The sequence below is a fragment of the Citrus sinensis genome, chromosome 8 (assembly GCF_022201045.2).
Source record: "Citrus sinensis cultivar Valencia sweet orange chromosome 8, DVS_A1.0, whole genome shotgun sequence".
Taxonomy (NCBI): Eukaryota; Viridiplantae; Streptophyta; class Magnoliopsida; order Sapindales; family Rutaceae; genus Citrus; species Citrus sinensis.
This window is the reverse complement of record NC_068563.1, coordinates 5,756,237-5,768,477: the sequence shown is the minus strand read 5'-3', so window position 1 is coordinate 5,768,477 and position 12,241 is coordinate 5,756,237. Positions and strand designations below refer to the sequence as shown.

At 34.6% G+C, this 12,241-nt stretch overlaps 1 protein-coding gene across 1 annotated transcript; it reads left to right on the top strand.

Annotated features, from left to right (window-relative positions):
- Positions 1 to 11,106: 11,106 nt before the first annotated feature.
- Positions 11,107 to 11,937, top strand: LOC127899242 (heavy metal-associated isoprenylated plant protein 33-like). The gene has a single exon (XM_052432579.1). The coding sequence runs from the start codon at positions 11,107 to 11,109 to the stop codon at positions 11,935 to 11,937; it is 831 nt and encodes a 276-aa protein (XP_052288539.1).
- The last annotated feature ends 304 nt before the right edge of the window (positions 11,938 to 12,241 follow it).

Genomic DNA, 12,241 nt, shown 5'->3' with positions numbered 1-12,241 from the left:
AAAATATTAAAAATAAAGAAAAATGCAAATAATTATCTGAAAAGTCGTGGAATGCTGGAAAATATTTGAAAAAAAATTATTTTTTAAAAATTAATTGTAAAAAACTTAGGAATTAATTGTATTCTAGAGAAAACTCTCCTATATGATTCTTTAAAAAAGGCACACAAACAAAGAATTGTTTTTCTTGTACCTTTTGGTAAAATTCCTCTCAAAGCTACAAGTAAAAGTTGCTGCATTAAATATGGCAAGCATGAGACTTTAGGCCAATTATCTTGTGCTCTGGTGAATTTCTCTATTTCGGATTTTGGAAGAGACATGAATGAAATTCATCAAGCTCTTATACCACTTGTTGAAGTTTCAGAGCCTTCACACTTGAATTACAATGAATCTCGAAGAGTTATAACAATTGGAACGAGAACAATCAAAGAACCAGAAACCTAGAACAATCAGCAAGAACAAGACGAACAATATCAAGGACCAGATTTAGAAAAAAAATATACTTCACTTTATTAATCACAATGAATCAAATACAACAAAAGATCTAGAGAAGATTACAAGTAATCGGACGAAACAAATTTCAGCTCATTTCACAAAGAATTGAAGAAGAAAAATGAATAATTGCAGAGGCTAACGATAAGCTATTTATATGTTGTTAAAACTGGAAATCATAATAACAGACAGAACAAACTTTTTGCCACCTCAGCATGCATTTATCACCAGCACCCCTGAACTAAAGTCATACTACACTTATCTGCCTAGACTTCCTCAAAAGTTTCACTTGAGTCCATAGACTCAACAGCCTATATCCTCACTAATGATGGCCAATGAGCCGTGCCGGCACCAAACATTAGCCCAAACGGGCCCATGGACCGGCATGGCACTAGCCACTAATTTATTGGGCCGTGCCCAGTTTTTTTATAAGGGCCCAGTGCGAGTCCGCTCGTGTCGTGCTAAAAAAAAGCTCACCAATTTTTTTTTTCCTTTAAATCCACATATCCAGCGTGCCTAAAAAAGCCTACGTGCTTGGCGTGCTTTTTTAAGCTCACCAACCTAATAATAATAATAATAATTTCATAGATCATAATAATGATTAATGAAAAATAAAATTACAATCCTAAAATAACAATTACACCTATTTTTATTTGAACCACTAATATTATAATTGCACTTGAACTCCATTGAATGAAAATGTAATTTTTAATTTATCATAAAAATATTTTATTCATAATTTTATTTTTTTGTGCATAAATATGAAAAATATTTCATTCACAAATGAAACATATCTCCATTAACTATTAACTAAGTTATGATTTCATAAATGAAAGATTAATGTCGCAAACTTTTTTTATTTATCATTTATAAAATCATGATATTTATTTAACCATTTAATAAATTATAAACATAAAAAAATTAGAATATTTATTTAAACTAGGACTTAAATTAATTTTTAAAAGCCTATGCTAAAAAAATATATTAAAAATTTTAATTTCAAGATATTTGTAAAATCATGATATTTTATTTTTATTTTTCATTAAAAAATTTTACTTTGATATACTTTGGCCCATGAGTCGAGTGCTTAGCCCACTAATGAAGTGTGCTTATTACGTGTCTTTTCGCGTGCCGTGCTTTGACCCATCTCTAATCGTGCCGTACTTTTAAGGTTCGTATGCCTAAAATTCTAGGCCCAGCATGGCCCACGTGCGTGTTGTGCTGCATGCCCTATCGAAACCTGCTCGTGTCATGTCGTGCCCGTGCCGTGTCTCGTGCCGCCCGGCCCATTGGCCATCTCTAATCCTCACAACTATTTTTTTTTTTTGGCTGACAAAATAGTTTTTCATTTTTGAATTTAAAATAATATATTAGAGTTGAAAATAATAAATAGATTTAAATGTATTTATTTAATTTGTTATTAAAGAAATTACTTGTAGGCTTGTAACAGAATCCATTGTGGTTTAGCTGCTTCTGTTCTCAGATCTATTAGCATTGTCAAATCCTTCTTTTTTCTTTTTGGTTTCGTTGTTGTAGCTGTTTGTTTGTTTTATTTGACTGGACAGAAACAAAAATAAAATAAAATAATAAGTAAACAAGAGTTCGTGAAGATTCAGGTACCACTTCCCTGAAGCTTAGAAATTTCCCACTTTTTGAACTTTTGCTTTATATGTTTTTGTTCATGTAATGTGAAGCAGAGGGATTTCTTTTTCTTTTCTTTTTTGTTTTTTTGGCCATTATTAATTTGAGTGATACTTTCATGAACTGCAGCAAATGAAAGGGTTTCAAGATCTGGAGCTGCCACCACATTTTAAGGACATGATGTAGGGAAAAATCCGGTTTTTAAATTTTTATAAAACCTTTTTATGGACCGCTCTCATATAATATATAGGAATACGTAATTCAGAAATCGTACCTTGAAAATCTGAGTTGGCTTTTTTCCGCTGAAGTGATTTAGGCTCCTAGATCACGATCCGCCACCACCACTCTTGTTAGATCACGATCCGTCACCACCACGCTTGTTAGATCACGAACTGTCTCCAATGATCTTCCAGGTTATGACTCAGGTTCGATCTGCACTTGACGTGTGGGCGCCTTTATCACTACCAAAGCAACTAGCATGAGAAAATTTTTCTCTCAACAATGGAGAGAAAAATCTTTTTCTCTGATCTGTATAAAGTGGCTTCTCTCTTTTTTCTGTTGAGAAAAATAAGCCTTATATATCTCCCTTTAGTGAAAACCCTAGGCTCCAAATAATGAAAAATCAAAACCCACGTTATTTGCTTTTTCAATAGGGGACCCACCTTGTAAAATAACATAAGGCCCCTTATACAAAAGCTAATTAAATGGAGCCTCCCACTAAATGATATATTTAGGCTTTTGACCCAAATTGCTAGTTATCTTACTTATTAGTCCAGTAGTGGTGCAATCAATTAAATGAGCTAACCCGGGGATCATTTGGGAACATACAATAGTGGCTACAATAATTAGGCATGTAATTAAACTAGCCCAATTATTTAATTCCAAATCTACTCCACTAAAAGATTGGAACTGACTTCCATAATTGTATGCTCGAATAATAATTCGTCCCAAGCCACATTGATTTCTTTACTGCACAATCCTTTGTACCACATCGTTAATTAAATTGATATCTCAACTGTCCAATCAATTTAATAACATCTTATTCCTTGATCCTTACTGGTTTTCTCTAATGATCATTTTCAACATACTAAATATGTTGACACACTCTGGCCAGAGAATTCTATGATCAAGTACCGAAAACCTATCAAGAGATGTGTTGTACAAATTCTATATTGTTAATCCATAACTCCAATACTCATAATTGCTCCCACCAAGATACCGGGTAATCTTGATCACAAGGATGTGTCGTGCCCATAGGTAACTCAAATGAAATAACAATCACAATCATGAAATCATAATTAACTCAAGATTAAGATTACAGTAAAATCAACGCCTATGAGATTTAATAAGTCTGACAGTTATTACAAAGTTAATTAAATCTCATATGTGATCCTGTTCAATGTAGTCGTACTACATCAATAAATTCATACATGATTAAGACAAATCATTCAATGAATTTATTACAGTCTATACCTAAATAAAGTGCCCAACTTTATTTATCAACTGCGAACTAAATTTATTTAATCATAAGATAACTTGTATTTATGTCTTCTGTGAATCCACATGGTGATCACATAAATACATATAATATGATTAAATGGACTTTAATACAAATATTAATGCAATTAAGATATTTGAATAAAATACCTCATTTATTTTATTAATCAGAAAAAATTGTTTATTACAATTAAATAAACACATATGCTTTTAAAGAGCATATTTTCCCAACAATCTCCCACTAGCTCTCAAAGCATATCTGGCATATTGCACATGCTCTAGGGCTCTAAGTGCAGGTTATAAAGGTTTCCCACTAATGGCCATTGTAATAAGATCTGCAATTTAGCATCTAATGCCATTTGGGGTACTTTCATATAACCTTTCTACACTATTCCCTTATAAGATGATACTTCTTTTCAATATGTTTTGTTTCTTGTGGTTCCTTGGTTTCTTAGATTGAGCTACCGCACCACCATTATCACAAAATAGTTTAAGGGGTGCAGTTACAACAGGTACCACCTCAAGATTTCGTAGGAACTTGCAGAGCCATATAGCTTCTTTTGCAGCTTCAGATGTAGCCACATATTCAGCTTTAGTTATTGAGTCTGTGATACAAGATTGTTTCACACTCATCCAACTAATAGCTCCACTTCCCAATGCAAACACATAGCCAGAAGTAGATTTTCTGGAATCCCTATTTGACTTAAAGTCAGAATCAGTATAACCCACTGGAATAAGTTCATCACCAGAATACACAAGCATATAATTTTTAGTTCTTTTCAGATACTTTATAATATGCTTGACTGCAATCCAGTATTGAGGTCCAGGATTAAATTGATATCTGCTAACCATCCATACCGCAAAACAGATGTCTGGCCTAGTACAAAGCATGGCATACATGAGACTTCCCACAGCTGTTGCATAGGGAACTCGTCTCATTCTCTCTATCTCTTCAGATGTTTTAGGTGATTGATCCTTAGAGAATGTAATTCCATGTCTGAATGGTAATAAACCAGTCTTGGAATTTTCCATGCTAAATCTAGCCAATATCTTATCGATATAGTCCGCTTGAGACAAGGCTAAAGTTTTATTCTTCCGGTCTCGTAGTAACTTGATACCAAGAATATAACTTGCCTCTCTCAGGTCTTTCATATCAAATTGTTTTGCTAACCAACTCTTTATTGTAGTCAACACTCCTATATCGTTTCCAATTAGAAGAATATCATCTACATAAAGAATTAGGAAGGTTACAAATTTTTCTTGAATTTTCTTGTAAACACATGGTTCATCAATGTTCTGAATGAATCCAAACGATTTTATCGCTTGATCAAATCTGATGTTCCATGACCGGGATGCTTGCTTCAATCCATAAATGGATCTCTGCAACTTACATACCATGTGTTCTTGGCCTTTTTGTATAAATCCATCTGGTTGCTGCATGTAGATGTTTTCTTCAAGATGCCCGTTTAAAAAAGACAGTCTTGACATCCATTTGCCAAATTTCATAATCTAGCACTGCAGCAATGGAGAGCAGAATCCTGATGGATTTAAGCATAGCAACCGGAGAAAAGGTTTCCTCATAATTGATTCCTTCTTTCTGAGTAAACCCTTCGGCTACTAATCTTGCTTTAAATGTTTCCACCTTTCCGTCTACTCCTCTTTTTCTCTTGTAGATCCACTTGCACCCTATAGGTTTTACCCCATTTGGTGCCTCTACAAGTTCCCAGACTTTATTGGAATACATAGATTCCATTTCTTGATTCATGGCCTTTTTCCAAAATTCAACATATCTATCTATTAGAGCTTCGTTGTAACTAGTGGGATCTTGTACATGTTCATCTGAGATAGCCGTATAGGTTTCTCCCAAAAGCATGTATCTCTCAGGTAACCTAGTTACCCTCCCACTACGACGAGGTTCTAAAAGTGATGGTTGTTCAAGGATAATCCTGTACTGATCAGCTGGTTGTTGCTGTTCTTCCTGTTCTATAACAGGTGTTGAAAGCTGAGCATCAACCTGATCTCTTTTATTTCTCTAGTTTTACCTTACTCTTAGGTTATAAGTCATTATATAGTCTTCCTCAAAGAAAGTAAATAATATTTCTATAAATACATTCCTATCTTGAGGACTATAATTCAGACTTTCCCTTATTCCTTTAAGATACCTAAAACATGCAAGCTTCTGAACACGAATTCATCTGCTCTATCTCTGATTCTAGTAAACTCCAAATACGAATGTGTCTCAAACTATGTTTGTGACTTTTTCATAATATCTTGGAGTAGTAGACACCGAGATAGATGAAACTTAGTTCAATAAACTTTGTAGTTTCAAATTCTAGTATCTGAAATCAAAAAGGTAAATGATAAACCACTTAGTATATATCTTATCTTATCCAAAAGAATCTTGTTTCTCCATTTAATTACACTATTGTATCATAGTGTTCATTGACAACCAAATAGTACTTGAATTCTCCATAGAGATATTCTTTGTTTCGATCATATCGAAGTTCTTTTATGTTCCTGTCTAATTGCTTCTGTCTTATCCACGTTCTCTTTTGAATTTCAAAAGCAATGGAATCATGACGCACTTAGACAAACATAAATAAAATGAATATTCATCAACAAGATTGATAGAATACTCACAACCTCTTATAACATGTAAACTGATTAGTCCGTATACATTTGTATGCGCTAAATCATCAAATACAATGTTATGCTTTTAGCTCATGAAGAGCATCCTTGTCATATTACTTTTCTAAATAAGATTTATAGAGTTACAATGATCAATCTTGATAGGCCAACAAGTCTATCATTAATCATTTTCTTAAAATCTTATTATAGTTTATATGACTTAAGCATAAATATCAGAGGTGATTTTTGGTTAGAAGAAACATTTCTTTTCTTAGATAAATGCATATACTTTTTATAATTATATCTTACTTTGAATAGATCAATGTACTTCTATGATATAAATTGTCTTTATAAATAACCAAAATAAGTAATAAACAGAGGATCCATAAATAACAGTGTACTCCTGTTTATTAAAACAAGCCACCAAAATTAAATTCCTCTAAAGACAAATATCAAAACTAAAGTCTTGTAAAATTGATCTAGTCTTTCAATTGATATAAACTAGCACGTCCTCAACTGCTGTTTGAAGCTTTCTTCACTTAATCTCTTGGTTTCCTGAAAACCAAATAAATGAATTACAAATAATATTAGTTATCTCAGAATTCATTATTGTATGAATCAATAGAAATCTGAACTAATTAGGAAGCTTAAAGATTTCCTATACCTGATTTTAATAATCTTAGGACAATCTTTCTTCCAGTGACCCTTCTGTCCACATTTGTAACACTTGCCTTTTGGCTTGCCACTTCTTTTAGTGGACAGTTTGCCGATCCCAACTCTTGCTTGCTCATTCTTGTCTTTCGACTTAAGCCTTGAAGAGAATCCTTTTTCAGGAAGTTTTCTGCTATGATAAAATTCTTCTATAGCATGTAGTTCGTGCATTAATTCAATTAAGGTCATATCTTTATTGTTTAAGATATAACTGACCTTAAACTCTTTGAATGTATCAGGTAAAGATTCAATCACCATGTTAATCTTTGATTTATCATTGATTTGAACACCATGAATCTCTACCTCATTCAAATAGTCCATCATTTTGAGGACATGATCACGAACTTTTGTGCCCTCTCCCATCTTGGTATCCGTAATACGTTTTAATGCTGCTTCTCTGGCAAAATGGGTATTTTGTCCAAACATCTGATGAAGACTAGCCATTATTTCAGTGGCTGTTTCCATGCTCCGATGTTTCTTATGCAGTTCCACAGAAATCGAAGCCAATATATAGCGCTTAGCCATTTTGTTAGCTTCGCACCATTTCTCATAAGTCTCCCTCTGATTTCTATAATCGTATAACGATGGTTCAGGAGGGCAAGGCTGGGTCAACACATATTTGCTTCCCTTAGCAGTGAGAATATTAAATAGATTGCGTTTCCAATCTAAATAATTTTCGCCAGTGAGTTCATTTTTAACAATGATAATTAATAATGGGTTGATGGAAGACATTTTCTGAAAAAACAAAATACACATGCATAAATACTTTGAAACAATATTCACAATAAATGACAAAAATGCAAAAAACCATAAATGCATTTTAATTTATTGTAACGATAATCTAGTACTGCTTTGACAAGCTATCCGGTGGGGAAGTCATGTCTATACTTACTAGACCCAATTACCCATTGGATTATTTACTTTCATGTAGAGACATGATAAATAATTATCGTTATCTTTTTGGGCCTAAATTCGTTAACAGAGCTTCGTTGGGAAGGTTAATAACAAACTTTAGTTGAGTGTATAACCATTGTTTCAATCTACGTATTTTTCATATCAATAGTCACCGTTGGGGTGAACAATCGATTGAAAAATATTTCAATTTTATCTTTGAAGAAGTTCATCAAATAAAATATCTAATATATATACCCTCCGTAGGGAGCATCACCGTATCATGAAGTCGAGGTATATATATAATTTTATTATTGAACTAACAATGGAGCCCGTGGGAAAATTATCTTGAATTTTCCCTCTCCCACTCAATATTTTAAAATTGGTTTTTCCTTTTTAAAACATACATATTGTTAATTGCATGCTTCCTATAATATTATCTAGATGATATCAAATATTATTAAGCATGTGCAAATTTCAAACAATATAATGAAATTCATAATTAATGAATGACATGTATCATTATGCACAGAGTGGCACTACCTATTCTATATGGCATGTTATCATGGCATGTTATCATCCAAAACATAACACATAGAAAAACAATTAAATAATCTTAATTCATGGCTTTCCTAATAATGAAAAATACATTAACCTAAGCCTAATCTTCATTGGGCTTCTTGTCAATGTCCATCTTCTATAATCTTGTCTTTGTTAATGGACTAAGGGAAATTGGGCTTTTAAATTTATAATTGGTCCAATTTTTAATTTTAAAAAGAAATAAATAAATAAATAGTTTTATTATTATTTTTATTAAAATAAAACTTTTGGACCAAAAATAAATTTAATGTATTTAATTTTGTCTATGCATTTTTAATCCATTAAGCCCAATTGAAATTGGGCCTAAAACTAGGATTCATTAAATCCAAAACTGTTTTTGGACTTAAATGCAACAAATTAAAAACGTTTCTGCCCAACTGAAAAAATATGAAACTATAGGGACCTCCATGATAAAAACCATGGAACCCTAAAATCACATTTTTCTTCTCCTCTTCTTCCCCAGCCGCCATCTCCAAAAAGCACCAGCTGCTGTTCCCGGTTTCCAGCCATCTCCGACGCGAACCAACAGCCGCCATGTCGCCGGAAACGAACCAAACCGGCGCACGCTTCTGCTGCACATGCAGCGCGCGCCACTGGCCACACTGGCCAGCTCGCGCTGCAGCTGCGCGTGCTGCGTGCGCCAGCGCTCGCTCGCTGCTTGCTGTGCGCGCAGCGTGCGCTGCTGGCCATGCTGGCCGCGCGCGCTGCCTGCTGTGCGTTGCTGCTGCGCGAGTGTTTTTGCGTTGCTGGTTGGTGGCCGCCGCTGAAAAAAAAATTCCGGCTTCCGTCGTTTTGATCTCATTTTCCAGTGATGAATTACAAATTTCCTATGCCAATTTTGGCTTACAAAAATTCTATAACAGTAAAATAAATCAAGAGGGAAACATGGTGATAAAAAACCACCCCTCCTGTTACAGATCCAAAGAAAAAATACAACGGAAAATCTAACCATGAATTAAGACAAACCAAAACATGCTTTATTCATATATTAAACAATTAATATATATCTGAATAAATTGTGCCACTCTAATACATAAATTTCAAGAATGATTTCATACGAAATTCTTATATATTAATATGAGATGGCTCTGATACCAATTGTAGGGAAAAATCCGGTTTTTAAATTTTTATAAAACCTTTTTATGGACCGCTCTCATATAATATATAGGAATACGTAATTCAGAAATCGTACCTTGAAAATCTGAGTTGGCTTTTTTCCGCTGAAGTGATTTAGGCTCCTAGATCACGATCCGCCACCACCACTCTTGTTAGATCACGATCCGTCACCACCACGCTTGTTAGATCACGAACTGTCTCCAATGATCTTCCAGGTTATGACTCAGGTTCGATCTGCACTTGACGTGTGGGCGCCTTTATCACTACCAAAGCAACTAGCACGAGAAAATTTTTCTCTCAACAATGGAGAGAAAAATCTTTTTCTCTGATCTGTATAAAGTGGCTTCTCTCTTTTTTCTGTTGAGAAAAATAAGCCTTATATATCTCCCTTTAGTGAAAACCCTAGGCTCCAAATAATGAAAAATCAAAACCCACGTTATTTGCTTTTTCAATAGGGGACCCACCTTGTAAAATAACATAAGGCCCCTTATACAAAAGCTAATTAAATGGAGCCTCCCACTAAATGATATATTTAGGCTTTTGACCCAAATTGCTAGTTATCTTACTTATTAGTCCAGTAGTGGTGCAATCAATTAAATGAGCTAACCCGGGGATCATTTGGGAACATACAATAGTGGCTACAATAATTAGGCATGTAATTAAACTAGCCCAATTATTTAATTCCAAATCTACTCCACTAAAAGATTGGAACTGACTTCCATAATTGTATGCTCGAATAATAATTCGTCCCAAGCCACATTGATTTCTTTACTGCACAATCCTTTGTACCACATCGTTAATTAAATTGATATCTCAACTGTCCAATCAATTTAATAACATCTTATTCCTTGATCCTTACTGGTTTTCTCTAATGATCATTTTCAACATACTAAATATGTTGACACACTCTGGCCAGAGAATTCTATGATCAAGTACCGAAAACCTATCAAGAGATGTGTTGTACAAATTCTATATTGTTAATCCATAACTCCAATACTCATAATTGCTCCCACCAAGATACCGGGTAATCTTGATCACAAGGATGTGTCGTGCCCATAGGTAACTCAAATGAAATAACAATCACAATCATGAAATCATAATTAACTCAAGATTAAGATTACAGTAAAATCAACGCCTATGAGATTTAATAAGTCTGACAGTTATTACAAAGTTAATTAAATCTCATATGTGATCCTGTTCAATGTAGTCGTACTACATCAATAAATTCATACATGATTAAGACAAATCATTCAATGAATTTATTACAGTCTATACCTAAATAAAGTGCCCAACTTTATTTATCAACTGCGAACTAAATTTATTTAATCATAAGATAACTTGTATTTATGTCTTCTGTGAATCCACATGGTGATCACATAAATACATATAATATGATTAAATGGACTTTAATACAAATATTAATGCAATTAAGATATTTGAATAAAATACCTCATTTATTTTATTAATCAGAAAAAATTATTTATTACAATTAAATAAACACATATGCTTTTAAAGAGCATATTTTCCCAACACATGAAACTGCCTAACAAGCCAAACCAAAACCAGAAGGCAGTCAAGTTTCATATTTCTGATGAAGAAGATTTAAGTGACTTTGATGATGATTTTTTTGATGATGATGAGTATGATGAATACCATCCGCCACTCAATAAGATAAAGAAACCCATCATGGGTAATGGTGGCCGTCCGGGTATGATGCCTAATAACATGACGATGATGAATGGGAACCATCCTCGGCTCATGAATGCTCAAAATGGTGCTCCAAATGCTGCTCAAAATGACAAGAAAGGTGGGAATAACAACAACAACAAGAACAATCAGCCTAAAGGAGGCGGCGGAGGCCAGCAGCCAAACCCTCAACAGCAACTGCTGCAGCAACTGCAGCAAATGAAAGGGTTTCAAGAACTGAAGCTGCCACCACATTTTAAGGACCTGAAACTGCCTAACATGCCGATCCAAAACCAAAACCAGAAGGCTGTCAAGTTTAGTATTCCTGACGATGACGAAGATTTTAGTGGCTTTGATGATGATGAGTCTGATGATGAGGATGATGAATACCATCCACCGCCCAATAAGATGAAACCCATCACGGGTAATGTTGGCCCTCCGCGTATGACGCCTAATAACATGATGACGATGATGAATGGGAACCACCCCCAGCTCATGGATGCTCAAAATTGTGCTCCAAATGCTGCTCAAAATGCCAAGAAAGGAAAGAACAACAACAACAACAACAACAATCAGCCTAGAGGAGGCGGCGGAGGCCAGCACCAAAACCCTCAGCAGCAACTGCAGCAAATGAAAGGGTTTCAAGATCTGAAGCTGCCACCAGGCTGTCAAGTTTAATATTTCTGACGATGACGAAGATATAAGTGACTTTGATGATGAATTTTTTGATGACGATGAGTATGATGAACACCATCCGCCACTCGACGAGATGAAACCCATCATGGGTAGTGGTGGCCCCCCGGGTACGATGCCTAATAACATCATGATGAATGGGAACCGTCCCCAGCTCTTATTGCATGGTTTTGGTGATGATGACTTGCGCTTGACATTCAGCCCTGCCGCTCTTATGGCTCCAGCCGCTTGTCAAGTCAATGAGCAGTACCAATGGCAGAATATTAAGGTATGAATATCAATTTGCTGA